Here is a 26,718-nt window from a genome sequence, read left to right as displayed (position 1 = left end):
CTGGTCGAACGACCCATTTTTCCCGCCCAATACCGCGTTGGTATTTTTTCTTTTCCCCCCATCCGGATGGCGCATGGGCCTTGGATTTCATACGTAGTACATTATTGGTTCACAGGTGGCGCAAATGTTGGGCTGTCCTATCCTATTCAAGGGCATTCCTCAGGAAGTTGTCACATTAAAAACAAAAGATTCATCAAAACAAAGATGTGAAAATGATGCGACTATCAAGGATTCATCTTTTCGTTTTTTTCGTGTATCTATGGGTGTATTGTCCAGTAAATGGAATCTCTAATATTTTCAAAGGTTTACCACCTTTATTTGATTTGAGTTTATCGAATAACGATACTTCTGTGAACGTAACTGTTCATCAAGGTACATGGGTTTTCTATGGCTTCCATGCTCTAGTTTATGTTCTAATTTGTCTTACCTTATTGATAAGATGCAAAAGAGATTTGCATTCCACCTTTATTACTGCATGGCTCAGTTGACCCAGTGAAAAGCCAGTACAAATCTCAGGATGTTATAAGGATCATTTGTAAAGATGGGTACGAATTGGAGAACCCGCAAAGCAGTCTTCTGTACTGCTCTCAAAAAGGCCTATGGAAGGTTTTTACCTTGGGAGATTCTATTTACATCCCATTACCGCGGTGTATAGGTAATTCAAATGTAATGACAATTATAAAACCATTTAGTTATTTTAAACTTTATTTACTATTTTGCAGTCAAAGAGAGATGCCCCCCATTGCCACCATTGATGCAAGGAAGTATGCAAGTACAGGTATAATTTGTTTAACTATTACACTTGTCAGAATAATTTCATTGCCCATGTCTAATTCGTAGGAAGGGGGAGTAAATGCAGTCACATCTGAACTAAGTTCCACTCGTGCAGTTTACCAGTGTTGGTTTGGCCTTGAATTAGATCCACCAGAAAGTGAAATCAGATATTGTGTTCGAGGAAAATGGACAGGAGAAAACCCTTTATGTGGTAATAAGATAAACATCGAATTTAACATGACACGTGGAATCAATTCAATTTGATTAGTTCCAGCTAGCTGCCCTCGTCCACCGTCCGTTACAGGAGGATTCTTTATTGCAAGAGGTGTTGTCAACCACATCTACGTGTCCGGAGCTGCTGTCAAGTACTATTGTGATGAGGGTCATCATCAAAAGGGCCCACCACTCCTCACGTGTTCCGGAAAAGAATGGATCCCCAAAGATCTTCCGGCTTGTGTGCCGATAGAATCGTCAGCTGCTGCTGGTAAGTCCCTGTTTACTTCTTGTCGTAGCTACTAGATGGAGTCTTTTGGTCTTTTGCGTACTATTTAAAAAAAAAGGAAGGAACCCACAAAACCTGAAATACGGAAAACTTGTCAATCGGTCTGGTTCTTTTCTCCTCGCGTAAATCTATTCATCGATTGTTGTTAGGCCGTCCTATATTAGAGGCGAAGATTAACACTTGGTGTTTTTGGTCCTGAAAGATTTATGATTCAATTGAGTTTATCTGAACGTTTAGAGCTAGAGGAACCGTTGTGGTCGTTTTCTTTTTCCCTTTCCAACCGAATGGTACAGTTTCGACTCTTATCTTTCCAAAGTCAAGGAAAAGTCTCTTCTATCTCACTTTTTTGTCTCAATGCATTTACACGAGAGGTGTCGATCGTGCTGGCGATAGGATGTTATTCCTGATCGCGCACGAGTCGTGCTATTTATTACCGTCTTCTCCAATAACTTGAAAATGGGGGTGTTGTACAGTTCTACCATCCATCCATCCACGACCATTGGGTTTAGCTCGTGAATAAATTTCCCCGAGCAGTCAACAAATGACTCCTTTCTCTCACTCCTTTACTCACTCGGCATTGCAAATACCATCACCGTGTGTCTGTCGTTCCAAGAAAAACTCCTCCCTTTCTTGTAATGATATTGACTTATGCTAATCCGTCAGTAGAAGTTGCTGATGGGGTTTTCGACTTGTTTGATGGATTAACGTGACTTTTGCACAGTACATATCCCGCGTCTTTTCGAGCCATCGAGCCGTGAACCAATTGAAAAAGAAAAAATAACCCCGGAGACGACAGCGACTTTCATTTTATTGGTTTTTCACACGTATAGAATCTTGGACATAGTGGCTGCTGGAACTTTGTTGAAAGAGAGAGAGAGAAAGAGATAGGATAAATTGCTTGGTGTTCCAAGTTGACCTTCTTGGCTTAATGAATACCAGGCAGAACAGACAGAGAGAGATGGAGCGAGAGAAAGAAAGAGAAAAGAATCTTTCTTCTTTTTTCTTCTTGTTATTCTTCCAGTTTGGAAAATGAAGAGAAAATGACGCCGGAGGAAATCTTTTTGTGTGAAAAGTAAGGGGTTGGAATGTTTGACCCATGGCCAGTCTCAATAATAATGAAGGGGTTACTGTAGCGAGAGAGCGAACGAACGAACTCGAGTGCAAAACTGTTTTGGTTGCTTCCACACTGTTTTGTGTACGGGACAGTTTAATGAAGTGAGAGTTTTCTTTCTCAGTTTTTTTTTTTTCTTTTTTTTTAAGAGTTATTTTGTTTTTTCTTCTCAGCTTCTTCCTCCGGTTGCTACTCTCGAGGCGCTAGCTGCTTGTTTCAGCCAAAGAGTCTATCATTTGGTTCGGCCGGTCGTTAAAAACAAAAACGAAAGAAGAAGAAAAAAACTCAACAAAACAAACTGTTCTTTCTCTCATTCGTAAAACAACAACAGCACGGCTATTTTTTTTTCTCCCTTCCTCTTCGTGATAAAATATTTTTTTATTTCGTTACTTTTTCGACAAGAGGTAACACCTTGCCCGTTTCGCTCTCCCCTCGGCTCTTTATTTTTCCTCTCTTTCACGCACGATCTCTAAGATAAAGAAGAAGAAGAAAAAAAGCGACGACGACGACAGACCACAAGGGACCATCATTCTAACTGTTTAGTGTATATAGATATAGATATATTATCCACCAATCTAATCTCCTGTAACACACAAGTCTCTCTCTCTCTCTCTAGCTGTAGTCTCTATCTATTTTCTTCCTTTTGCCGCTTTATATCTCCGCGGCTCATTCTCTTAACTCGTTTTTCCATCTGCCTCCCTCTCGCCGCTCGAATAATGATAATAATAATAATAACAACACAACGACTACTACTACTTCTGCTTTTTTCCCCTAGTCGTCGAGGCTCTCTTATATCCCCAACGAGAATAAATGAATAGTTTGAAGCGAGTGTGAGAAATGATTAGATTTCGCTTAATTGAAGGGTATTATGGTGCAAGAGTGGGAGCTCTTTACATACTGTGCAGAGAAACTGTTCATTGTTCGTCTTTCTCTTAAGAAAAAAAAAATTTTGGAAAAAAAGTTAAAGAGACGCCCAGAATCTTTTTCACGCTGCCACCTTTTTTTTTTAAAAAATTCCCTTTTTTGCCTTTTGTACACATAGAAGAAAATTTCCAATTCGTTCATTTCCAGTTTCAAAAGTTTTTTTTTTTTTTTTCCTCTTTTGGTTTTTTGTTTTCTCTCTTTATCTTTCCACACTTAATTGGACGGGAATAATGCTAATGTCGGTAGAGTACTACACAACACACCCAAGCGCATTATCCCGTGTTTCACGAAAAGACATGGTCGGAGATGGGAAATTCCGGATGGATGAGAGAGAGAGAGAGAACTAGCCGATGGCCTCAAGTTAGATATGAAAACCCCCCAAAAACACGAAAGCCAAAAGAAAAGAAAAAATAAGCAAACAAAAAATAGAAAAACTTGAAAATGTTTTGAGGGTGTTTAATAGCTATAAAATAGGGGAAAGAAAAAGAAGAGTCGACTTAAAAAATAAACTCTTTTTTTTTTTCTCCCTCCTTTTTTTTAACGACCATTATGCAAAGTGCGTTGCCGCCGCAACCGCCGCCGCCGCCCATGCGCATCCGTCCCCTGTCATTAAGTGCCTCCTCCCGCGCGACACAAACATACATGTGTGGTGGGCTCTCTGTTGGTTGGTTGTTTTATTTGACCTTTTGCCATTGGTGTAACCTGGCGAATCGTTTAACAATCAAAGGTCCCAATCCCAGCAACTCGTCATCGATTTCCCGCCGATGCGGAAACCATTTCGACTCTGCACGACGGAAGTGTTTCGACGTGGTTGATCAATTTTCAATTTGATCCATCATTTAATACACACTGAGGCGGGATCATTGCGAGGGGAGTATTCGATTTGTGAAGCAAAGGGGCGAAGCTGGTTTTACTACTCTTGCGTGTCATCGACGTGGTTATTTTTTGGTTTGTGTGATGAGAAAAATCGTGATGATTTGTCGATGAGAAATTTGAAGCTGTTGAGCGGCAGCCGTGAGAGTCGGTCATGCCCAATGAATCATCGTTAACGTGTACTAGTAGTAGCGTAGTTGTTGGTTGTTGTTGTAGTAGTTGTTACTAGTGATGCCGGCATTTTCACGTAATCAAGCTTTTGCTTCAACCCTTTTTTGCCTTTTTCTTCTTCATTGGTTTCGAGCAATCAGACTCCCGTTGTGTGTCGAGTTGACCACTCTCCGTTGATTGAACAAGAGCCCTTTTCCTCCTCCTCTCTCTCTCTGCATACATTTGAAAAAAAAAAAATCCATCGTCGTGCCAATGTGTTGTGAAAGTTCCCTTAGATTTTGTTTCGGTTCTGACCGACCTCCCCGTGTCTTTCGCCGTCCATTCGGTACGTGCTCTATCGCTCGGTCGTGTCCTGAATAGCTGCTTATACGAGCACCGTAAGACCCGTACGGAAAGGAGGGCACAAAATTTCAATAGCATTACGCAACTGATTTGTTTTTTTTTGTTTTTTTGTTTTCGTACCCATATAAATGTACACATATTTTGTTTCTTTGAGGGGGAAGAAGTACCAAACAAACAACAAGAATTTCGAAATTTTCTTTCTGTTTTATTCAATTTTGGTTCGTCTTGTTTACATTGTGTATGTGTACATCTATATTTCATTTGCTGGAATGTATTCAATTTTGGATTCGACCACGGGTGGGGTGCAGCAGTGGTGGTGTATTATAGGAATTCATCTTGTTGATTTATGCGCTTCCCTTGTGCTTGAAGCACACGACGTCTAGTTGTGTTTCATATTCAAACAAACAGGGTAAAACACACACCATTCCACCCGTCCTTTTGATTGTTTTTTGTGGTAGAGAACAACAAACATGCATTCCTTCGTCTCCACTAATGGGTTACATCCGTGGGTTTGGCTAGTGGCAAATAACTGAAAGGCTCAAACAGAAATGAAGGGGGGAGGGGAACGTTCAATAGCAAAAATCAAAGAAGTTGTTTGAAAAAGGATGTTTAATTTGCAGGGGAAACATTCGTGAACGAAAGGCAAACGAAATGAGACTATGTTGAACGTGGATGTCTCTCGTTAAAACTGGAATAGTAATTGAGCTTGTAATGCGATACGGCGTTGCGGTTGGTTATTAAAAAAATAAAAACGATCGTGATTGGGAGTTTGCAGGGAGAGAGCGAAAATTGGTAGAGGATGAAAAGATGTAGAAGCCACCCAGGGAGTCAACCAACAAACAGTTATCCTGGACATATAAACAGGGTCAGGGCACGGTTGTTGTTAGACGAAACGGCGTGTGATCGATTGAGATTTTTTTCTCTCTCCCGAAATTACAGCTCGTTTTGGTCATTTTGTGGTTTCAGACAATTTCGGCTGCCGCTTCCTTCTTCTTATTTGAATAACGGCATTTTTTCTCAGTTATAATTACGAGACTTGTAGGACGTACGCACCCAACGAACCAAAGCGAATTCGTCTAGCGAGCTGATTTTGAATGAGCCGTCGTTACATAATGACAGTCTCTCTCTTTTTTCTCTGTTCTTTTTTTTCTTTCTTTCTCTCTCTCTCCTCCAACCATCGAAAAGGGATGCTAATTGATCCGCGGTGTGTGTCGTGAGCGGCAGGGGGGTGGCATGGCAGGTGGAATTGGACGCGGCTTGAATGATTTCACGGCACTTTCTCTCTGTCCCGCCGCCTCCTCCTCATTTCTCTCGTAGCGACGACGAAGGGGGGATATCGTCTTTCTTTTTTCTTGTGTTTCGGTCGGTCCTGAAACATATTCAAATGTGTGCGGCATTGTTTCTGTATAATACCCCCAGCGAAACTTAAAAAAGACGAGAGAAAAAAAAACAGATTTTCCAAAGGGACACGACGACCGAAAGTCTCCTCTCAAGAGTGAGAGAGAGAGAGAGAGAGAACTCTGCTGGTCGTTTGAATTGAGACTGTTGGTCACGGCCGCACAGCCGACGATGACGTAGAGAAAGCGGCTCCCGCTCGAGATTGAGAAAATTGTACATGTTTTCTTTCCCTCTTTCATTTGCTGCTGCTGCTGTTGAAAGAGCTGCCCCTCCACTAGAGTATAACAATCGCCATTCCTTTGTGCGACTCTCGTCCTCCTGATTGAATGGAATTATCAAGTTTCCATTTTTTTCTTCTTCTTCTTCTTTTGCTGAGGTGGGAGGGTTTGTTGTTGAAGGAAGGAAGAATAAGAAAGAAAAAAAGTGACGTCATTGGATGATGATTCAACACGATCGGCAGAGAGTGAGAGAGAGCCAAAAGGCCAGCCATTTCGCTCCATTAGCTTTTTTGACTTGACGATCTTTGCGTCATTGAATCCAAACGACCGCCATCTTCGCCGTGATAGCCAATAATCGTTATTTTGCCTTTCAGCGTCGACTCAAAAGAGCCAGGTGAGCATGCGCGCGTGATACGGTCCAATCCCGCGTGCTCATTCTAATCGATTAGGCAGGAAAGAGGGACCCTTTTCCCCCCGCCATCTAGAAGGAAGATGGTCTTGTCCCGATTCAATTAACACCGCAATGCTGCCCGGCATCTTTATTTTCTGTTTGTTCTTTCCCCCCTTCACTCCAATCAACAACTGCGCAACCAGGGGGGGGGGGGGATTCCGCGTCGTGAAAGTGATGAAAGAAAACAAAAGATCTCGCGTGAAGTTTGGTCTTTTTGGCCAAGACCAAAAAGACAGAGCCAAGCGCAATCAAGCCAGAAGACAGTTGTTAGAGCCGGGGTTTCAATTCTTTTGTGGGGGGGAGAGAGCTCAAGGGTCAAGTCCTATATAGTTACGGGCCGCGTTTTATAATGCAACAACCACATCCCAGCCAACTCCCGCAAGAGTCCGCAGGTGATGAGATGCAAAGAGCGAACGTGTCTCCACTGATAGAGCCAAACCACGACGTCGACGGTGGTGGTGGTGGTGCTTGTTTTTTGGGTTTTTATTATTATTTTCTCTTTGGGAGTTAGCGGTTGCCTATCTTTCTCTCTTTACACGCCATTGTTTTGACCGTCTTGTGTGCGCGATTTTTTTTCGGTACGTGCAAGTTGACGACGACCAAAGTGACGATTTCTCTCATTTCCCACGCTGCTGCTCTCTCCTCTCTACGTATCTCTTCTTTTGAGAGGAGTCGGAGAAGCTGAACAAGGAGCTCACACACTTGATAATCTACGCGTACGGTATGCGAGAAGTCGAAGAAAAGGAGGGAAGCCCCCCCATTGATGTGCTCTTTCTTGTCCGCCTTTAATTGCAGACCCCATGGTCATGCTTGCCGTTCGGGATAACTGACACACAGACTCTCTGCGTCGACTTGTTGTTGCGACGTCATGTCCATCTGCACGCCACCATAGAGATTCTTTTGGGTTTTTCTTTTTCTCGGGCTCTTGTCGGTTGATATGTTTCGGTCTGTTGACCTCGTTGTTGATGGATCATCGAGTCCGTCAGTCAGTCAGTCCGTCAAGTCAGTTGGTGGCTGTAGTGGTGGGGGAGAATGGCCGGCCCATGCAATGCTGGGAGATGCTTACAATCACTCACGATCGAAAGAGTCGTGAGAGACTTTAGGTGGTGGAATCTTTTTGCGTGAATTCACGACGTCTTGTGGAGAGAAAAAGAAAAGAAAAAGATATACAAGTTCCTATGCAGCTCTTCTTATTTTTTTTTTTATCCATCATCTCATGGATGCCTTGTGTCTTTTCCTTCCACTTTTTATCCAGCGTATTTTCCACCAGCATTTTTTATTTTTAGTTTCTAAAAAGAAAGAAAGAAGAAGTTTAGTCCCGTTCGTTGGTTGGCGATGTTCGGCATCGCGGGCGTCGAGTCCCACTTAGCCGAATCGTGCCCAAGTCGTAGAACTTATCAGCTGGAAGAAGGAAAAGGGGAAAAAAGAGAGTCATGTTGAGAGAGAGAGAGTCTATCCGCTTGAGCCCCCCCTCCGTTGGCAGTTGCTGGTTGCACCGTATCGGAGCCGATCGCTGCCACAGGGATCATCCCCCCCTTGTTTTTGTTTTTTTGTTCCATCCGTCGTCGTGTATTTCTTTTTTGTTTGCATCCAAACACGTCGGACGGTGGGAAAGAGCTGGGAAGATGTTGATGGCTCCGGAATAATAATCCAACTTGAAGTCGAGTTTGGAAAACCATTTTCATAATGACGGCCAGGAAAAAAAGATGGGGACTTGGACGGAAAATAAAATCGGGAAAATGAGAGACGGCGGGATTCCTTTCACGCAATCCTTATCTTTCTGACCGGAGTAGGTGGAGAATATCGACGCCCCCGCTCAAAAAACTAAAAATAAAAACCCCCCAAAAAGATGAGAGATAGAGAAAAATGTAGCGGGGCCCGCGCTACCTGCGGTTTGTGCGTCTGCCGTCAGAAAGGTGGGCGGACTGGACCAAATGAAATAAAACGTTTTTTGTTGTTGTTGTTGCTGTTTTGCTTGACTTGGAAGAAGATTCACAAGAGAGGAAGATGTTTTTTAATTGTTTGAGACAAGAGTCCGTCCGCCCTGAATTTCGGCCCGCCAGCCAAAGAAAAAACAACAACAACAACTTGCATCTTCTTTGTTTGTGTAATTTTCACAACAGACACACATACACACACAGAGTCCGAAATAGGAGGAGTTGGTAGGAGGAGAAGGCGGAAAAAGAAAGAACTTTTTTAAACTCTTCTCCGCACACCAAGAAAAATAATAAAATTAATGTTTTCTTTTTTCCTTTTCCAAAAGAGCAGTGTGTGTGTATTTTGGGGCGGGATAGTTTGAACAGCCTTTAGCAGCTCGTTAGCAGCCCCCCAAAAAAAAAGAAAAAAAAGAGGAAGAAAACAAACTAGACATTTTTCCTCAAATGTGACCGCCGGTGTTTTCTGACTTTATAATGAACTCTGCGTACATTTATTAGATATAAGAGTAAATTCGCATTCCCTCGCTCGATTGTTTCGCTTGGCTTTTTTTTCTTCTTCTTTCTCTCTCCACACATGAAAATAAAAGAAAACAAGAGACTCTGGTGGAGGAATGAATATACAGCGGGTCGAAATGGGTACAGAGAGAGAAGAGTCTTAACCATTGTCCCGTCATTTATTCGATTTGCATTCTTCCCGCCGGTCATCATCATCATCATCATCATCTTCTTCTTTTTCTCCTCCTCCTTCTTCTCGACGAAACGAGTGTTATCATAAAGAACTTGGAAGAAGAGGGACATATTTTATATGCGGGCCAGAGTGAAAGTCCTTCCCTATATACATTTACACTAGACGCAGTGTGTTCTTTTGCAGATGGAAGAGCGGAATTGTTGTATAGTAATCCGGCAACCTCCCTTCATCTTTCCATTACCTCTCTCCTTAGGCACGGCCGCAGACCGCCGCAGACACAAAAATTGAAATAGAAATTTTCGATATGATGATGATGATGATGATTGTAAATGGTGTCGTATTGTGTGTCTATGTGTGTTGCGCCTCGTTCCTTTTCAAAGAACCCTGGGCGATCCCAGCAGTCGAGTCATTGTCTTGTTGACTGTGACGTCATTTAAGTCAAAAAGGGACTTTCGAACAGCTACTGAACCCATAGCCGAGAATATCCTGGAACGGATTTTTTTATTTTCATTTTTGCTTTTTTCTTTTTATCACATTCTTCAATTTTCAAAGAGTAAAAGAAGAAGAAGAAGGAAGAAAAAAATGATTATTAGCAGAAGGAGAAGAAAGAAAAAAGGGTTGAAACGATGAAATATGGATAATCTGATGGAATATGATGTAAAAGACAACACACTCGATCATTCGCTCATATCTTTCTCTTGGAAACCGAAGAAGGGACGCGCCTCTTTGCTACTAAATCAACTGCCCCTCTCTCTCGCTAGGTGTATCTCTACAACAACAACTGTGTGTACACGTGAATTTACTTATATATCGTCTACTAGCACCTTTCATCTCTCTCTCTCTCTCTATTTCTTTCCCCCCTTTTGTATAATGGCGATGAATGTGGCGGCCATGCGCCAAGTTCTTCGGCGATCTTATCCAGATCTTATCCGTTCCAATTTAGAGACCCGAACGCTAGTGGTTGCTGGTGGTTGGCATTATACAATATGCAGGTTCTCTTCTTTCTTTGCTGGCTGGTGTTTTTCTATATTCATACTCTTTTGTGTGTGTTTGTTGGATTTTTATGATGTTATAACGACTCGAGACTGGCCATCCCCAAACGTCGAACGTAACTATGGCAGCGTGTAATCTTTCCTAATCACACGGACCTGGAAAAAAAAGGAATAGAAAAATCCTTTTTTCTCCCCTCCCGTTTTACATAGTCGCAGGTTGAGGTTGTTAAAGAAAAAACCAGACAGCCTCTCTCTTCTCTCCTCTCTTCTCTCTCTTGCCCGTCTGTGTGGATATAGTTAATTGGTTCGGTTCACGAGCGAGAGCGCCCGGTGCGAATCGATCACGTTGCTGATTCAAACCGACGGTTGTTTAATAAGAAAAAAACGACCGACTATTCGATTGTGTCTGTGTGATGAGGGAAGAAATGGGAAAAAAATCCACACTCACACACGGAGAAGTTGTTGTTGTTTTCGTTCGTGTTTGTTTGTTTGTTGGCCAGAGTGGCTGCTGCTGCTGCTGCTGCTGATGAATTATTCAATCTCATTGAGGGAAAATTGTTCTGCCCGATCCGATGCAAATTGGAATTTCGGATAGATGCCGATGGAATGTATTGTATGGCTTTACCAGCACTTATTCATTCTCTCTTTTTTTTCTTTTTCTTTTTTTAAAGCTCTTTTCTTTCTTTCACGTTGATTCTTTCACCTGCGCCGTTGTAATTTAACGATAGTCCTCGTCCGCCTCTTCTTCTTCGCAGCGTGTCGATATTGTAACGAAGTTTCTTTCTCTCTTTTTCACCTGTCGATCGTAAAATGATATGAGCACTTACACCAGCACCACGCGTGCTCAATCTCGTTATACTTCATAAAAATATGTTCTTCTTCTTTTTCATTTTCATTTTCTTTTGTTGTTGGAGATTCTCTTCGACCAAATCTTTTTTTCGCTTCTCTCATTTGTTTTTCGAGAATGCGAGTTGCCTCTAGCCGAATGGTGTGTGTGTGTGTGTGTGATGTAACGTTGTTTGCTGTGGCGCCAGATCCAATCAGGGCCGTTTTCTTAATGAAAATGGGACGATCGTGATTCCATTAAGAGTGATTAAACACACACATACACCTGGGTCGTTTCTCTCTCTCACATTTTCTATTATGGTGTAGATTTTCTCTTTTTTTAGTTATATCCATTTTTTATTCCTTTCGAATTCTCTTTTCTCTTTTCCCCCCTTCATGCGTTTGGGTGGCTGTGGGCTTGATTGAAGCCCCTCATTTGCCTATTCAATTTGTCCGATCGATTGAATAGCAGCAGCCCAACCTCTTTCTTCCCTCTCTCTCTTGATCGTGAACCATTTGTATCCGAAACAATAACATTTCAGTTAGGTAGAAGGCGAAAATCTTGTCCAATCTACAAAGTTGAAAAGAATCCCGAAATTTTTTTGAAAACAAAAACAAAAAAAAACCGTGAAAGATAATGAAAAAGAGGCAGAGATCCTTGTGCTTGTATGTGTGTGTGTGTGTGTGGAAAAGAGCCAAAGCAGCGGGACACGCCGAGAGTCATCAATTACCCTGCTCAAGTCAGTTCATCACTCTTGATTGATTTTACGACCCACCGCTGGTCCTTGTTTTCGTTGCGCATCTCTTCGTTTCTCGTTTGAGATATTTTGAGTCTGAGGATTTGTTTTCTTTTGTGTCTAACCTAACGTCCTACCTATGAGCAGAAATGCGTCGCCCATCGCTTCGTGTCACAGTTTTAGATCAAACTGCTGATTTCGGGATCCTTGTTCCTTCAGTCGGCGTCGTCGCCGCCGCTGCCGCTGAGAAGCGCATCCAGACTTTGTTATTTTATTTTATTTTTTTGCTTCTTCTTCTTCTTCTAACGTTCCAATCGTTTCGAAAGTCTCTCCAAGGGCCATCGAGTCCGCCGCTCATCTGCGTATCAATGGGCCACCTCAACACGCGTGCCCGGGTCGAGCGCCGCCGCATTTGTCGTCCTCCCCGCTCGCTTTTGTCGTCTTGGGCCTTTTTTTTTTCTTTCCTACAGAGACGGCCCGCCGAGTTGGGTCCCCACCATGGTGACCATGAATGAATGAATGAAACATGCGTCCCGGGTTTCCGTCGAGATGTTGTTGTTGTTACCTTCTTCCTTCCTGCTGGCTCCTTTTCATGATATACGACCCGGCAGGAACCCCTTTGAGACCCGCAGAGGTCTTCATGTGAGCCTATTGGATATGCGATAGGAGGACAAACCAGCCAACAACAAGTTAAAATCTCTGGGTGGTGGTGGTGGTGGTCGGGCGACTTGCGTGGTGGTAGGTCCTTTCGGTGCCATAAGCCACGAAAGAACATTTGTTCAGGTTTTTCCCAATCTATGCACAGTGAATGAATGCGTGTAATAGTAGGAGTGTGCACTGGCAGGCAGTATAATGCGGTCAGTTACACATTTGATTTATTGGCCATCACAAAATCCACCCTAAAGAGAGATGGTCAGACTTGTTTTGACGGGTTGGCGTTTCCAGATGAAGGAATATCCCAGAAATCCAAACGGTTTTCATCTCAATTGACCACTTTGTCTGACCCTCATATAGTTCCCCTGGAAAAAATAAAATAAAAAAAGTGAAGAAGAAGAAAAAAAATGAAGACGAAATTCGTGAATGTGTACGGTAGTTTGATCTGTATATGGTGCGGGCTCAAGGCCGAGAAAGGTTGTTCTCTATATATGGTTTGGTCGTAGTAAAAGGAAGAGGAGCTTCGTAGTAATATAGTAACAAGTAGTAGTAGTAGTAGTGGTCTGTATTTTCTTTTCTCATTTTGGTGGTAGTGGTGGAGAGAGAGAGAGAATCTGATTCTCAGCGAAGGAAACGAAGAATATATAAGAGGACCCAGCCCCATGTCTGTTTTTGGCTGGACAAACAGTAGACAGCAGACAGAGAAAGTCTTTGATACCAGTTCGCCCAGTCTCTCTCTCTCTCTATCGCGGCCCAGTGCTAAATCGGGAATCAATGCGATGACCATCGATGGTTGGGCCAACAGAAAACAAAACAAAACGAGCCACGTCAAAATAAAACCATTTAGGTTGACCACTTGCGGTGATTTCCATTTGGGGTGCCCCACCTTGGCAGTCGACTCTTTGGGATGGATCTCGATCTTTTTTTTTTTTATTTTTTAAATTCTTTTTTCTTGTTGGGGGATTGTGTCGCGCGGTCTCTCTCTCGAATGTTTGTGTGCCTGTAGGTGGGTGGTCACGTCGTTTTCCCGTGCAGTAAAAGGAAGGAGAAAAAATCCGCTCCCGCTGGGTCCTTGGCTTTCTATCCCCCCGCATTTCTTTTTGATGCTCAGGTGCGATATGGCAAGTTGAATCGATGATTAAGCGCAGCCATTAAACGATTCATTTTGTAGCGCTTCCATCGTTTCTTTTTTTTTTTAAATTCTTTTTTATTTGATTTTCTTGAATTGAAATTTTTCGACTGGAATGTTTTGTTTTGTTCTCTTGATTGCGCGAATCGTTTTCGGAGACGAGTTCGTTAGGATTTTTTTTTTTTCTCGGCGAGGATTTTTTCGTGTCGTCCATCCGGTGGTTTATTACCATTTGTTAGCCACCAGGGGCGCTGCTGTTATTGTGTCCCGAACGAACGACGGGGGTGTTTGTCGAGCATTTAAAAAAATATTTTTCGTTTCGTGTTTTCCACTTTTTTTTCCTGGTCGTAAAAGAAAAGGAAATAACAAAAGTTGAAATAAAAAATAGGGAAAATGTAAAAGGTGAAAAAAAAAAGACAGAAAGAGGAAAAAGTTGGAAGAAGAAGAAGAAGAATCCAATAAAAAAGATGACGACTTTTAAGATGAAATTGAAAAGAAGTTTGAAAAATCTCACAGCGGCACGAGAAGAAGAAACATGAATGTCGCCGGGAATGCGCCCGGACACGGCTGCCTTGAGCGCGTTCATATTATATACGTCTGTGTGTGTGTGTGTCTTGTGTGTATTATGATTTACTGTGAAGAAAACACACACGATGTTCCGTCTCCCGCTCCCGCTTCTGCGGCGACAGACCCCGCCAGGAGTGTGTGTGTGCGCGATAATCTTTATTGATATTTTCCCAACTTGAAAGAAGAATTTTGTTTTTTATTCTTCTTCGGGCAGGATTATATTATTGTTATTACTGTACTATGCGATGATGATGATGATGGAGATTCCCCCCTGCACACCCCCTGCCCGGTTTTTCTTTCCCCTTTTTTTCTGTTTATTGTCGTTTGTTGTTGTTGTTGTTGTTGTCGCGCCGTTTTCTTCTTCTTATCAAGTGACTGAGCGGATTTCACTTCTCTTTTTTTGGGGCCCTTTACAACACACAAAATCCCGGTGCTTCTTCGCAGGTTGACGTTAATCTTTGCGTGTGGTCCTCCTCCTCCACCTCCGCCACCTACTCGGGTGATTTTCATAAAGAGACAACAACTTTCCTTATCCTTCGATTCCCATCTTTATTTATTTATTTGAATCGCCGCTCTGGCTCGAGTTTGTGTCATTCTGACACACCTCGTTAGACGTTGGGGGATTACAACATGGAAACGTGTTCAGGAATGCCGTCCGCCGCATTCCGGCCTCCTCCGTCTCAGTCTCGTTTTTTCTTTTTACTGGATGTCTATCGTTTTGATTTTGTTTTTGGTCTTATTTTTTATTCGTTGAAAAATATTCACCTGGCACAGTTCCAAATGTTTCTAATTGTTGTTTGTTTGTTTGTTTGGTTCCAGCTGCATCGTCGTCCAAGTTGGAGGTGCGCGGTTGCTCCTTACCGCCGGAGATCGCCAACGGCCGTTACCAGATCCTGCCGATGCGGAGGAGTTTCTCGTCGTCTTCGTTCTCGCCGCTGTCGTCGCGAATCCAGCACTGGAACAACCTGCAGATGAGCAATAACGGATCGTCGACTCCCACCACGTCACCGATGGTGGTGGTTCCAGTCTACAGTAGCGCGTTATATTCCTGCTACCGTGGCTTTCTGAGTGGCGGCTCTTCACTCATTTCTTGTTCGCCTGGGGGCTGGTGGCAACCGACTCACAATGCCCCTCGTTGCCTTCCCTTTGGATCTTCTTCCTCCGCTTCATCCGGCGGAATCCATCACAGCCACGGTACGTACCCCCACCGCCGCCGCACCTTCTTCTTCTTCTTCTTCCGATTTTTTTCTTTCTCTCGTCTGGCGGAGAACGGGCCGCATAACAATGGACATTGCGGGAATGAGTTTCGAATCGATGCGGGCTTTTGGGTACGGAGGTCAAGTGACGTCGCGCTAATTCATCGGCCCAAGTCTCCGCCCTTTTTCTTTTTTCAAAGTTGTTTTCTATTTTTTCCCGATGTTTTATTATTTGAATGGGTGGGTTATTATTGTGTTGCTAAGAATTTGACGGCCGCTTAAACGGGTGGAGTCCCTATTTGTATTTTAATTGCTCTTGATGAGTTAGTAGGTTAGCCAAGACCACAATTTAGAAAAACAAAAGAGAAACGATGGCCAATTTTCTGGCTTGGGGGGCCTCCAGTCGGAGACAATTTTCATTCCTCCCCTCTTTTGTATACACAAAATAAAAACCCCGAAAAAAAAAAAGAATCAATAAATATCTAGTCCAGCTGCAGGTACCGCACCATCATCGCTCGTTTTCTCCTCTCCCAAATAGAAAGCGCCAAATTCGAAAATGAATTGACGATTCTCGTCGATTTATTTATTTTTTTTTTGTTATTTTCAAATATATTTTTTGCGGCCGTGACTCTGTGTGTTCGATGGGGCGCTGTTGTTGAAAGAAAGAAAAGAAAAGGGCGGCGCCAGCCGAGCCAACAACGTGTGCGTGACTGCTTTGCGACAGTGTGGCGCCATCAGCGAAACGTCCTCGTCCTCCCGGTTGCATTATTTCGCTGCTGCTTCCCTTTTCTTTCTTCTTTTCTTTCTTTTGTGTTTTGTTTATTTGATTCCATACTTTCTTTCTCCTTCTTGACCATTTTGATGTGTTGTATACATCAAATGCGTTGTATAATGTTACACTATTACGGAGCCCGGTCATCACCGGCCAGCTTGTTTTCTTTCTTTCTTCTTCTTCTTCTTATTCTTTTGGTTATTTTATTCCGTTTGTTGTAACGGTCGCTACTTTTGGCTGCCGTTGTGAATTAATGAATTCGATCCGTCTTTTTCACCTCTCTCTCTCTTTCTCTCTCGTGGGTGGGTGACTTTTTTTTGGGGGGTGGCGGTTGTATTATAGGTGGCGGCGGCGGCGGATTGGAGATGACTAAGGCCGGCCGCGGAGGAGATGCCGATGGAGGAGAAGGCGACGACAAGGTGGACGGAGAAGAACAAGCCCCTAGACCGCTACTCGTCTCGTTCACAACGGCATGTGGCGTCACTTTTGTCCTCTGCCTCATTTGGATGGCGTCCCGCTGGAAAATCACCTGTCTCCGATCATCGGCCGGCCATCACGGCCGTCAAGAAGAAGAGACCCTCTCATTTTCTGGTCCCGTTTGTCCGCCAATGGCGCCGTCGGCCGCCTCGGCTTCTTCTTCTGACGGTGGCGTCGGCGGCGGCCGTAGACATCGGCACCAATCACTTTGGACTTGGATCAGCCCCAACCAAAACGACCGTGACGGCCATCACGTCCATCAGCAGCTGGACATGGACGACGATGATTCCCTGCCGGCTTACGACCGCCAATTGCTGGATCTTGGCCAGGCGTCGGATCAGGATCGGGTGGCCTTGATCGCCTACATGAACGACAACAACACGAGCAGTCAGGTAATAGCCAAAACTCTTCAATCTTTCTCATGTCCTTTCAAAACGCTGACTCGAGTAATTCACACACACACACACACAACACACGCCCACACATGACGTAACGTGTAAGTAACATGAGGGGCGTCGGACCGGAAAAACGAACTTGCACACACCGCGCCTACCTACAAAGGGGCCAGCCAGAACGTTCGTTTCTTTTCATCCAGCGGATGACTAACGATGGGAGGTTTCCATCAATGAATCAAACGAGGCCGTTGATAAGAGGCAAAGAGGCAAAGAGAGAGACGAATGAATAGGAATAGCAGAGAAGTTTGGTGGCGATGATGATGACGGTCAAGAAAGAAAAAAAGAATAAAAATAAAAAGCTTGGCGTCTGATTTGCCTCGCCCGCTCTCTCTGCCAGCCGAAGAGAGGAAAGGTGGAAGAAAGAAGAAGAAGAAGAAGGCAGTTGGAGGGGGGGAATGATGGCTTTGATTAATGACTGGACCCCGTAGTCGCGCAGCCCCGTGACTCTCTCGTTCTCCGTCGTCGTCGATTTTTGTTTTTTTTTAGACTTAAGCCGATTTTCTCCGTCTGGCATTTCCGTTGCCCACCAAACAACAACAATACGAGAGATGCTATTTTTATAGAAGCCCAACATGCTTCCCACATCTCAGCGTCTGGTCGACACAGAGTCCATATAATAGTCAACCTACTACAATGTAGTTACAACTGCAGTTTGACCTTTTTTCATATCGTCCTCGGTGGCACCTTGAGAGTAGATGGAAGGTTGTTGGCTACGATGGGGCCCTATCCGAATGCCGGCGGACTAGTGCCATTCAAAGGAGGGAAGAATACTTGGGCGACCGTAAAAAAGAAAGAAAAAGAAGTCTCAACTCTTCTTCTTTTGTGTGTTCTTCTTCTTTTTCGGGTTGCGTCTCCTGCAGACACACACGTACGCAACATAACGTCTAATCCCGACAGAGTTTGGGGTGATGGAGGAGGGCAAAGAAGACGGGACTCTTCTTCTTCTTCTTCTTCCTTTGAGTATCACAAGAAGAAGAAGAAAAAGGGGCAACTCTGAGAGAGAGAGGAACTCGACTGACTGATGGAATATATTTGTTATTCTTCTCAGGTACTCGCCCCGACTCCCGACCCAAACTGTTTACATCGTCGACTTCTTTTTCTTCTTTTTAAAAATTATTTTTCTTTTTCCTCGTTTTCATTTTGGGACAGAAATTTTATTTTCTTCTTTTTCTATTTATTTATTCTCTTATGTTTTATTGTGTAAATTCTGGTTTCGTATTGGGAAGCACGATCTCTAATTTTTGGCTGCCCTACACCAAACTGGCCGCCGCCACCGCCGCCCCTTGACAGGCCTCCCGCTCAATTTTTTCCCTCATCGTGGAGGGGGATCATTCTCATGTGACGCAACAGGCGGCAGAGACTCTGTCGCATAGGTCTAAAATTGAAAGGAAATAGGAAAGAACGTCACAAGGAAAAAACAAATGCAGGGCCCGAAATAAATTCAAATTGTAGATCACGGATGATCGCCAAGGTAAAAACAACAACATCAACACAACCTGATGATTCATTACACGCTTGACGTTTGCTCTCTCGCTCGGAAATTTATCGAACATTTCCACCTTTTTAATCAGGTTATGTTAAATCACATTTGAGATATGCCCGGGAGATTAGTATAGTAGTAGAGAAGCTCCCCCCTCCAATGTTGTTGTTGTTGTTTTTATTTCCAAAAGTCTTCCTAAACTTGTTTCTTTTGCCCCTCTGCTTTTTACGCTCGGCTGCGATCATTCATCAAACTCGTCTTGGTCACACCGAGAGTCGCAATTTCCACCGAAGAGATGACCAGCAGCAGCAGCACAGAGGCAGGTCATCTTGTCTGATTGGTCGATTGTGATTGAGAGGGACTTGAAGGAGCAGAAAAGAAAAGAAAAAGAAAAAATCCGGGACACGGGGCGGCGTTCAGAAAAAAGTTTTTTCTTTCTTTCTTTTTTTAAATTTTATTATTAGAATATACACAACGCGAGAGTGAGCAGCCAAAGAAAAGAATCCAGTGTGGGGCGTTGGCTCCGACTGAAACTCTTTGGTTGTTGTCCTCCCACCCCCTCACACACGGGAGAGAAGTAAATGGGTGTGTGTGTGTGTGTGGAGGTAGTATAATGGGCGATACTTTTCGTTAGAAGAGGGGGGGGGGGTTATAATATAATATCTTTTGAGTTGTTTTGTTGTCTCGGGATTTTTCCTTCAACTTCTGACAAAGTTGAGCAACTCCCATCTCGACACGTTGAGTTGTTACGGGGCCGGCCTTGAGGCAGGGATTGACGTAATCGATTCGAAGGGGGGGGGGGAGAGAACCGCCGCTGTTGCCGTGTGCGTGTGTCTACGCCTCCCTCCATCAAAAAGGCGACACGGTTTTTCGTTCGTTTGGGAAAAAATCTTGAGCGAAGACGAGGGGGCAATAGGGGGCGACTCCACCTCTGCCAAAGGAGAGAAGATCCTTCAGCCGGATGACATCATCCTCTCTCTCTCTCTCTCGATACACTTGATTCTTCCTCCTATCATCCGACCCGCTTTTTTTAACACTTATTTGTGGAAGGTTGCAGGTGGGGCCGACTGGCAGACAGTGAAACTCTTTTAAAACTCTTGTGTGTGTGTGTGTGTGGGTATAGTTCTCCTGTACACACACACACACACACCCAACTTGTTGATCCGGGCAGTCAATTGTCATATCATCCTCCAAAGTCTAAACGGTCACGAAGAAGAAGGAACAGGGAAAGAAAGAAAGAAGGAAAGAAAAAGTTTTTTTCCTTTTTTATCTGTTGGTATTTTATTTTGTGTCTGGGGCTCTCGGCTCTTCTCAAATATCAATTTCAAAGAAAAAGATAAGCTGCGTATTTATCTTAGGAGGAAGGTAGAAAGAAGCTTCCACCTTTAAGGTTTTCTTTTTCTTTTTCTTTTTTTCCTCTTCTTCTTTTTCTTTTTTTTTTTACTATCGTCGTGGCTTTTGAAAATGAGATGAAAAGCAGCAAAAAATAAAAGAAAAGGAGAAAGGAAAAACAAATTCCCGCTCGCCCCGCTTTGATTTATTGTTATTCATGGGGGCCTCTCGGTATCTGCGTTCTCTTAAACTCTTGCGCGTCTCCCATCCGTCCATCCGCCCGGGTCCATCCGTCCGCAGCGAGAGCTGAGAGGTCGTCGTTTTTTAAAAACTTTGCCGACCGACCCTCTTGTTTTTCTTTTTCTTCTTCTGATATTTTTTTACGAAGGAAAGTATAAAAATAGACGAAGCGGCGCAAAAGAATAAATAAATAAATAAATACATAAATAAATGAATAAAGGGGCTCTGATCAGAAAAATGGATAAATATTGGCTGGGAAGAATGCCAATCTAATACTTACGCTAATATTTATTTTGTAGTCGGGAGAGAACGAGTTAAAAAGACGTTGCGCTTAAAAGCGCCTTGGTTCTTTTTCTTCTAATTCTCAAGATTGTGGATTCCTCCTCCTGACGCTTTGCGTTTACGGCGATATGACTCCAGTTCGATTTATAAATAAATACATACATTATACTGGCCGTCTGTCTCTCTCTGTGTGGTTGCCCATTGTGTTTTCCAGTAGATTCGCTTTAGCTCCGCTCTATTGGCTCATCGCCCTTTTCTTTTTTCCCCCGTTGGCTGTTTTTTGAAGAGAGAAAATCCCCACATTCTCATTGTGGGAGATGGTGAGTCACCGGCAGCTCCGGATGAGCTGGCACACGCGCAAATAACGACACACACACACACACAAAAACGGGCCATCACGAAAGCAAATAAATACAAAGGGGCCAGAGAACCAGACGCTTTAAATGAGAGAAAAGACGGGGGGTGAAAGGTGGACCACCTATCAAGAGATGGGCCTTTTCTTCGGTTTTTTTTTTTTTTCCTTTTATTTGTTTAGTTTGTTTTGAAATGTGGAACTTTTTTTTCCCCACTTCTGGATGGGTAGGAGGATGTTTGCTGGATTTATGTCTCGATTGACAGTTCCTGGTTTTGACCTCCTAGCGTGACTGCGGCCACTTTTTCCATGTCTTTTTTTTTCTACAAAACAAAAAAATTTCGAGTGTCCATCGTCTTGAAATGTCCGACCAGTCAAAACGGTCCCGACGTTATGACCCCCGCAGTTCGCGTCGATCTTTTTATCTTTTTGTTCAACAAATAAATCTCGCATTTGTTCAAAAAAGAGAAAATCAAAGGCATAGCAACAGAATGAAAACGTTTTTTCAAGTTGATCATTCGGCGAATTTCTTCATCGCTTTTCCTCGGAGAACAACTTTTGAAACATTCCAAAGTGCAGTGCTCTTAACAGTGTGTGTTGGTACTTTTTCCCCCCACCATTTGAAATGGTATTCAGGTTAGACAATACACACACGTAACATCGGCGGATACTTTTTCGGCTGTGTGGAAGAAGAAGAAAAGAAAAAAACAAGTGGGAGAAATATAAATAGAAGGACGAAGAATAAAAGATGGGGCTCTGTGTGTGTGTGTACGGTCGAATATGATAATGCCGGCGATGTTGAGCTTAACCTCCCCTCAGTCGCAGCTGATTAGGCATTCAGCTCACGATGGACGGCCACGAGTAGAAATGAGAAAAGGACGACGACTCTCTGCTGGTCTGATATGTTTCTTGTCTCTGGCGCTATATTATCTGTCCAGCAGCAGCAGCCCGGCAGAGAGAAAGAGAAGAGAATATATATCTGACCGTCTACCTTCTTTTTTTTTTAAATTTTACGCCGAGATTGTTTTCCTTTTCCCACCTCTTGTTCCACTTTTATTAGATGATTTCCCTCCCTCTTTTTTTTCTCTCTCTTGGGTTAGAACTAAATGACTAGTTTGCCTTGCAGTTTTTCTTCTTCTTCTTCTTTTTTTATGGTTTGATTTATTTTGTATTCTGTTCGAGATGTTTTGGAAGCTGTTACACTTGCTCCCGGAATTTCTCCGGCTGGCTGGTTGGTCGGACGGTCGTTCGTTTTCGTTCGGGATGGCGTGACTGCGTCCCCTTTTGCCTTTCTTCCTCCTCCAGGGAGAGAAGAAAAATATAAAGAAAGAAGATAGAAGAAGAAGAAAAAAGTTTATTTGGTTTACTACTGCCGCTACTACCACCACCACGTACTACTACTACTACCTACTACTACCTGGCGTGTGTTATGTTTGCGATGTCTATCTTGGGGTTGGCAAATGCGCACCGAAAAGATGTCGGAAGATTCCTCCTCCTCTTTCTTTCTTTCTTTCTTTTTTTCCTCGGCTATAGAAAACCCGAAACTAGCGACATGATTTGCTGTTTGTCTTGGTTTGTTTTCACTTTCGGTTTCACAAAACACGAAATCATCCCAAAAGCAGAAGAAGAAGGAGAAGTGTGAGCACCTCTCTCTCCTCCTTCTCGTTAATTTGGAGTTGGCGTGAATTGATAGGCATCGATCATCCGCCACATCCTCTCTCTCTCTCTCTCTCTCTCTCCGATTCTATTTACTACGAGGAAACTTTGATGTATTCCATCTCTATATTCCCTGTTTTCTTTTAAGTGTGTCTCAGCTAGAAGAAAAAGAAGAATAAGAGAGAGAGAGAGGTCTGTGTGGTGTCATCAACTTGAAACTGTGGAGGCGCCGGCTCCCACTCGTTTCGGACTGAGCGATGAAATGCGGAGATATCAGGATGGATATAGAGGCGCGCGTGTGTTTTTCATCGCTCCGCTGCTGCTGCTGCTGCTGCCACGCGCTGCGTTCAAACGGAGAAAAATCACCGAGACACAAAAACCTGTCTGCACACTTGTCTATTCTTTTCCTCTTCTTTCTCTCTCTCTCTCTCTCGCATGGATGTTTATCACCGGACCGCATTCCTTTTTTTTCTCCCTCCCCGAACCAACTACTGTTAGTTCTCTCTCCCGAGGACGGCTTAAACGATCTCGAAAGGGGCTTATCCTTTAGCTGCTGTTTGATTTTTTATTAGGTGTGTATATAATCCCGCGGATGGTTTTTTGTTTTTGCTCTCGCCGATTTGGTTTGCCACTCTCCTGAAATGACGACTCCCCCCATTTTATATTCCGCCGAGACGTCGTCTGGGCAGTTTTTGTTTTTCTCAGATTGGGGAGATGGGGCCGGCACACAAGATCCAGCAGAAGCCCAACAAGTGTCAGTTCCCAAGTGACCCCCGCGAGTCAATTAAAAACGTGATGGATCGAACACCTTTTCTTTCTTTTTCTCTCTCGGTGAGACTGCTGACTGCTCTCGGTGTCTTTTTCCCCCCCTTTCTACCAAGCACGCGCCAGCTCACACACACACCTGGCCCGATCGGGCGCTACGATTACGAGAGGGGAGGATGTGGCAATGAAAATTTTTTTCTTCTTCTTCTTCTTCTTTCTTTCTTGGCTTCTTATTTACAATCGAGTTAAAGTTGTTGAGGGCCTTTCTGGTAGGGGACATTCGTTATAGGAGCTCTGATGTTGGGTTTAATTGGCGGTCCTCGACCCATTTGGGGATAACCTCAAACAGGAGAAGAATTCACACTTTTCACAAAAGACACTGGGCAGTTCAGAGGAAGATGAAAAGCTTCAGCGCAGTTGGTTGAGCAGCTGCTCGGGCGACGCCCAAATCCAACAGGTGATATATATTTGACCTGCCGACAGAGGAGGGAGCAGCACACGGGGCGAAATTAATGGACAAGTTTCCTTCTTTTCTCTTCCTCGAGTTTTTTTTTCGAAATTTCTATTTGAATTTTTTGGTTTTTTTCAGTTTCTTACCTACACAGGGAGTCTGAGCTAATTGGCAAATCAGCCAAAGAAATCTCTCTCTGGAAATTGATGATTTGTGTGACCGGTTTTTGTTGTATTTCTTCCCTTTGGTTGTGTCCGCGATTGTTTGGCTGGCCAATCCGGTCGTCCCTTTTGCGGCAGTTTTTTTTTTTTCTCTACTCCTCCGCCCTCCGCTAGTTTTTTTGAATATTTGGTTATTGGATTAGTAGCGAGTAGTGTTAAATGGCCTTCAATTATCTGGTAATTGGCTGTGACTCTTGTCTACCGCCGAGTTGCGCATTCCAGTTCTCCTTCTTATCCCTGGCGGCCACGCGCGCGCGTGCCTGCCCCGTCCTCAAAGTCAAAAGAGACAAAACAAGAAAGGAGGATCCCGTCTTCTTGAACATGTCGCGCCACTCTTCGCCAGAGTCAAGTGCCCACTTGTTTGGTTGTTGCTGTTGACTTTGCCCAATTGTTTATGTCGGTTGATTCTTGAAAATTCAATTTTCTTTCTTTTTTTCTTGTTTTTATTCGACTTCGATCGGGTCCCGCGATAGGCGACTCTGCCGTCGTACGAGGAAGCCGTTCGGGCATCCAGCAATGGCGGCATCAACAACAACAGCACCGCCGCCACCACTTCCATTCCGAGCGTCCATTGCACCTGGCCGGTAGCACCGCCGTCCTACGAGTCCATTCTCATTTTGGACGAGACCAACGGAAATGGAACCGCCGCCTCGACCACCACCACCACCACCACCACCTCCCATCACATCCAACCGGGCGCTAGTCCATCAGTCGAAGCCAACGTTTCATTCAATGAAAGGTGAATAATAAAACAAAAAAGTAAATTTGCATTTAAATTCTCGGGGAGAAATTCAATTCATTTTTTATTTTCCCGTCCAGTGACGAAGCCGCCGCCGATTCGACGATAGGAACGACCACGAGCTCAGAAGACGACAACGACGATGAGGAAGACGCAGTTGATGGTGAGTTTAGACATCTGCTTCTTCTTCTTCTTCTTTGGATTTTTACGCTCTTGTTGCGCTGCTCCTTGCGTAATACAGGGGGGGGATGGGCGGCGTGGAGGAGGAGGAGCAGCGCAACTACCTACTACTGGACGTGTGTGTGTGTTCACGCACCTGTCGTAATGAATTGAGTGCGAGAGGTTGAGCCGCTTCTTGTTGCCAAGAGCAGCCGTGAAATGAGAACCAGTCGCTTTCTCTCTCTCTCTCTCTAGCTGCCGTTTTAAAACGCTCGACATTTTGTTCGAAATAATAAAAGGAGAAAAATTACTTTTATCCCTAAGCGAAGAAGGAAAAAGCTTGGCAGTAAAAGTTGATGTCCAGTCACAACGGTTAAACTTTAATTTCTCGTCAGTTTTCTTGGTCAGTGTGCAGCAGCAGATCGTTTTGCTCTCAAGGAGGTTGCAGCAATTCGATTGAGGTTTAGAGGAGAGTTTGTTCGTCGCCGGTATGCCCTTTTGAGAATACGAAGGAACTCGAGACGGAGGGACCGACTGACTCGGGTAGAAAGAAAAAAATGCTCCTGTTCATAAAAATAGAAATGTGTTGAATCCCGACGACGAAAGAATCCAGTTTCTCTTTGACTTTTTCGGGTGGGAAATGTACTAAACACGTCTATATACTACTACTCTGGAAGAGTATAAAAAATTCCACGAAAACCCTCTTTCATTATTCATTCGACGTTACGTGTCTGAACGCGAAAAGGAAAAAAAAGGCAAAAATAAGGGGCCCCAGACAGAAAAAATCATCATCATCATCATAATAATAATATTAGCCCTCTCTCTCGCTTCTCTAGCTCTCGCTGGAGAATTAATAGCAGAATATAAAAATAAAAGGTTATACAACAGATTATGTTCGTACTATATAGTCGTACACATATACAATCAACAAATCATTTCTCGTGATAATAATTTTGGCGTTTTTTTTTCTTTTTTCTCTTGGCATTTTGTGTTTCTCTTCTCTCACGGATCGTTAAAAAAAAGGTTCTCGCGAAATGCTGGTGCTCCTGGTGCCTTCCGCAACGCTGGACGCGGATGCAATAACGACATTCCCCGCCCGTCGATAAAAATAAATAAAGAAGGAAAATAGAAGAAGAAGAAGAAGGAGGAAAAGAAATTTTCTCAAAGATGAAAAATAACCAAAAACAACCAAAAAAAAACAACAAGAAGAAAACTGCAGTTTTGTGTTTGTTTGCGTCTTCTTTGATTTTTCGTTTTATTTTTCAAGTTCCGCGTGTGATGTTGTTTATATTCCTCCTCTCTCTTCACGAGACACACCACACGCTTTTTTTTTTTTTTTTTTGCCCATAGTTTTCTTTTTTATTATTTCGTTGTTTTTTTTTTCTTGACTTGATCAGCAGAAAAACCAAGCGGACTCTCGCGTAATTTCTCTTTTTCTTTTTGGGTTCCTCGACACGTTTTGTCTTCCTTTTTCTATAAACAAGGGGAGGGGGGAAACGAAAGAATAATAAATTTAAAACCCATCGATTTATATACATAAATGAACACATAACCTAAAACCCCCCCACCTGACTAATCAGAGAGTGTTTCTTCCCCTCGCGAAACGATAAAATAAACATGAGAAAAAAAAAAAAAAGAAATCTTGTGGGGCAATTGTCGGATGGAATCATGACACGCGATGCCATCAGCCAATCTTAATCATTTTTTTTTCCTGTAGGGTCATTTAAGTCATTAATGGCGTCTTAATGATTGCAGAGCACGATCGATGTTGACCTTTGCATCGGCTCAATCACGAAGGTGGGTGAAATCGTCTGTTTTGTTTTTTTCTCGTTTTTTTCCCCGCACGTT

General features: G+C 43.5%; 1 protein-coding gene across 2 annotated transcripts; it reads left to right on the top strand.

The window, feature by feature from the left end:
- The first annotated feature begins 125 nt into the window (after positions 1–125).
- On the top strand, positions 126–25,979 carry LOC124194013. 2 transcript variants are annotated; one of them, XM_046588018.1, is made up of 10 exons: positions 126–372; positions 440–655; positions 723–778; positions 841–985; positions 1,043–1,258; positions 15,113–15,487; positions 16,604–17,130; positions 24,446–24,711; positions 24,792–24,874; positions 25,894–25,979. In XM_046588018.1, the coding sequence occupies exons 1-10, from the start codon at positions 213–215 to the stop codon at positions 25,974–25,976; spliced, it is 2,127 nt and encodes a 708-aa protein (XP_046443974.1). In that variant the 5' UTR covers positions 126–212; the 3' UTR covers positions 25,977–25,979. The 2 variants fall into 2 exon arrangements, with proteins under 2 accessions (XP_046443974.1, XP_046443975.1); XM_046588019.1 differs by having other exon boundaries at positions 131–372; positions 15,113–15,489; positions 16,609–17,130.
- The last annotated feature ends 739 nt before the right edge of the window (positions 25,980–26,718 follow it).

Source organism: Daphnia pulex, chromosome 5 (assembly GCF_021134715.1).
Source record: "Daphnia pulex isolate KAP4 chromosome 5, ASM2113471v1".
NCBI classification, from domain to species: domain Eukaryota; kingdom Metazoa; phylum Arthropoda; class Branchiopoda; order Diplostraca; family Daphniidae; genus Daphnia; species Daphnia pulex.
Note: the sequence above shows the minus strand (reverse complement) of the source record. Positions and strands in the feature narration are given on the sequence as shown.

Excerpts from the sequence above, each read along its gene's own strand:
- LOC124194013 (XM_046588018.1), top strand. The coding sequence starts at position 213 with ATGATGCGACTATCAAGGATTCATCTTTTCGTTTTTTTCGTGTATCTA. Across the intron at positions 24,712-24,791 it reads AACGTTTCATTCAATGAAAG|TGACGAAGCCGCCGCCGATT; the intron begins GTGAATAATAAA and ends TTTCCCGTCCAG. Across the intron at positions 24,875-25,893 it reads TGAGGAAGACGCAGTTGATG|GTTCTCGCGAAATGCTGGTG; the intron begins GTGAGTTTAGAC and ends GTTAAAAAAAAG.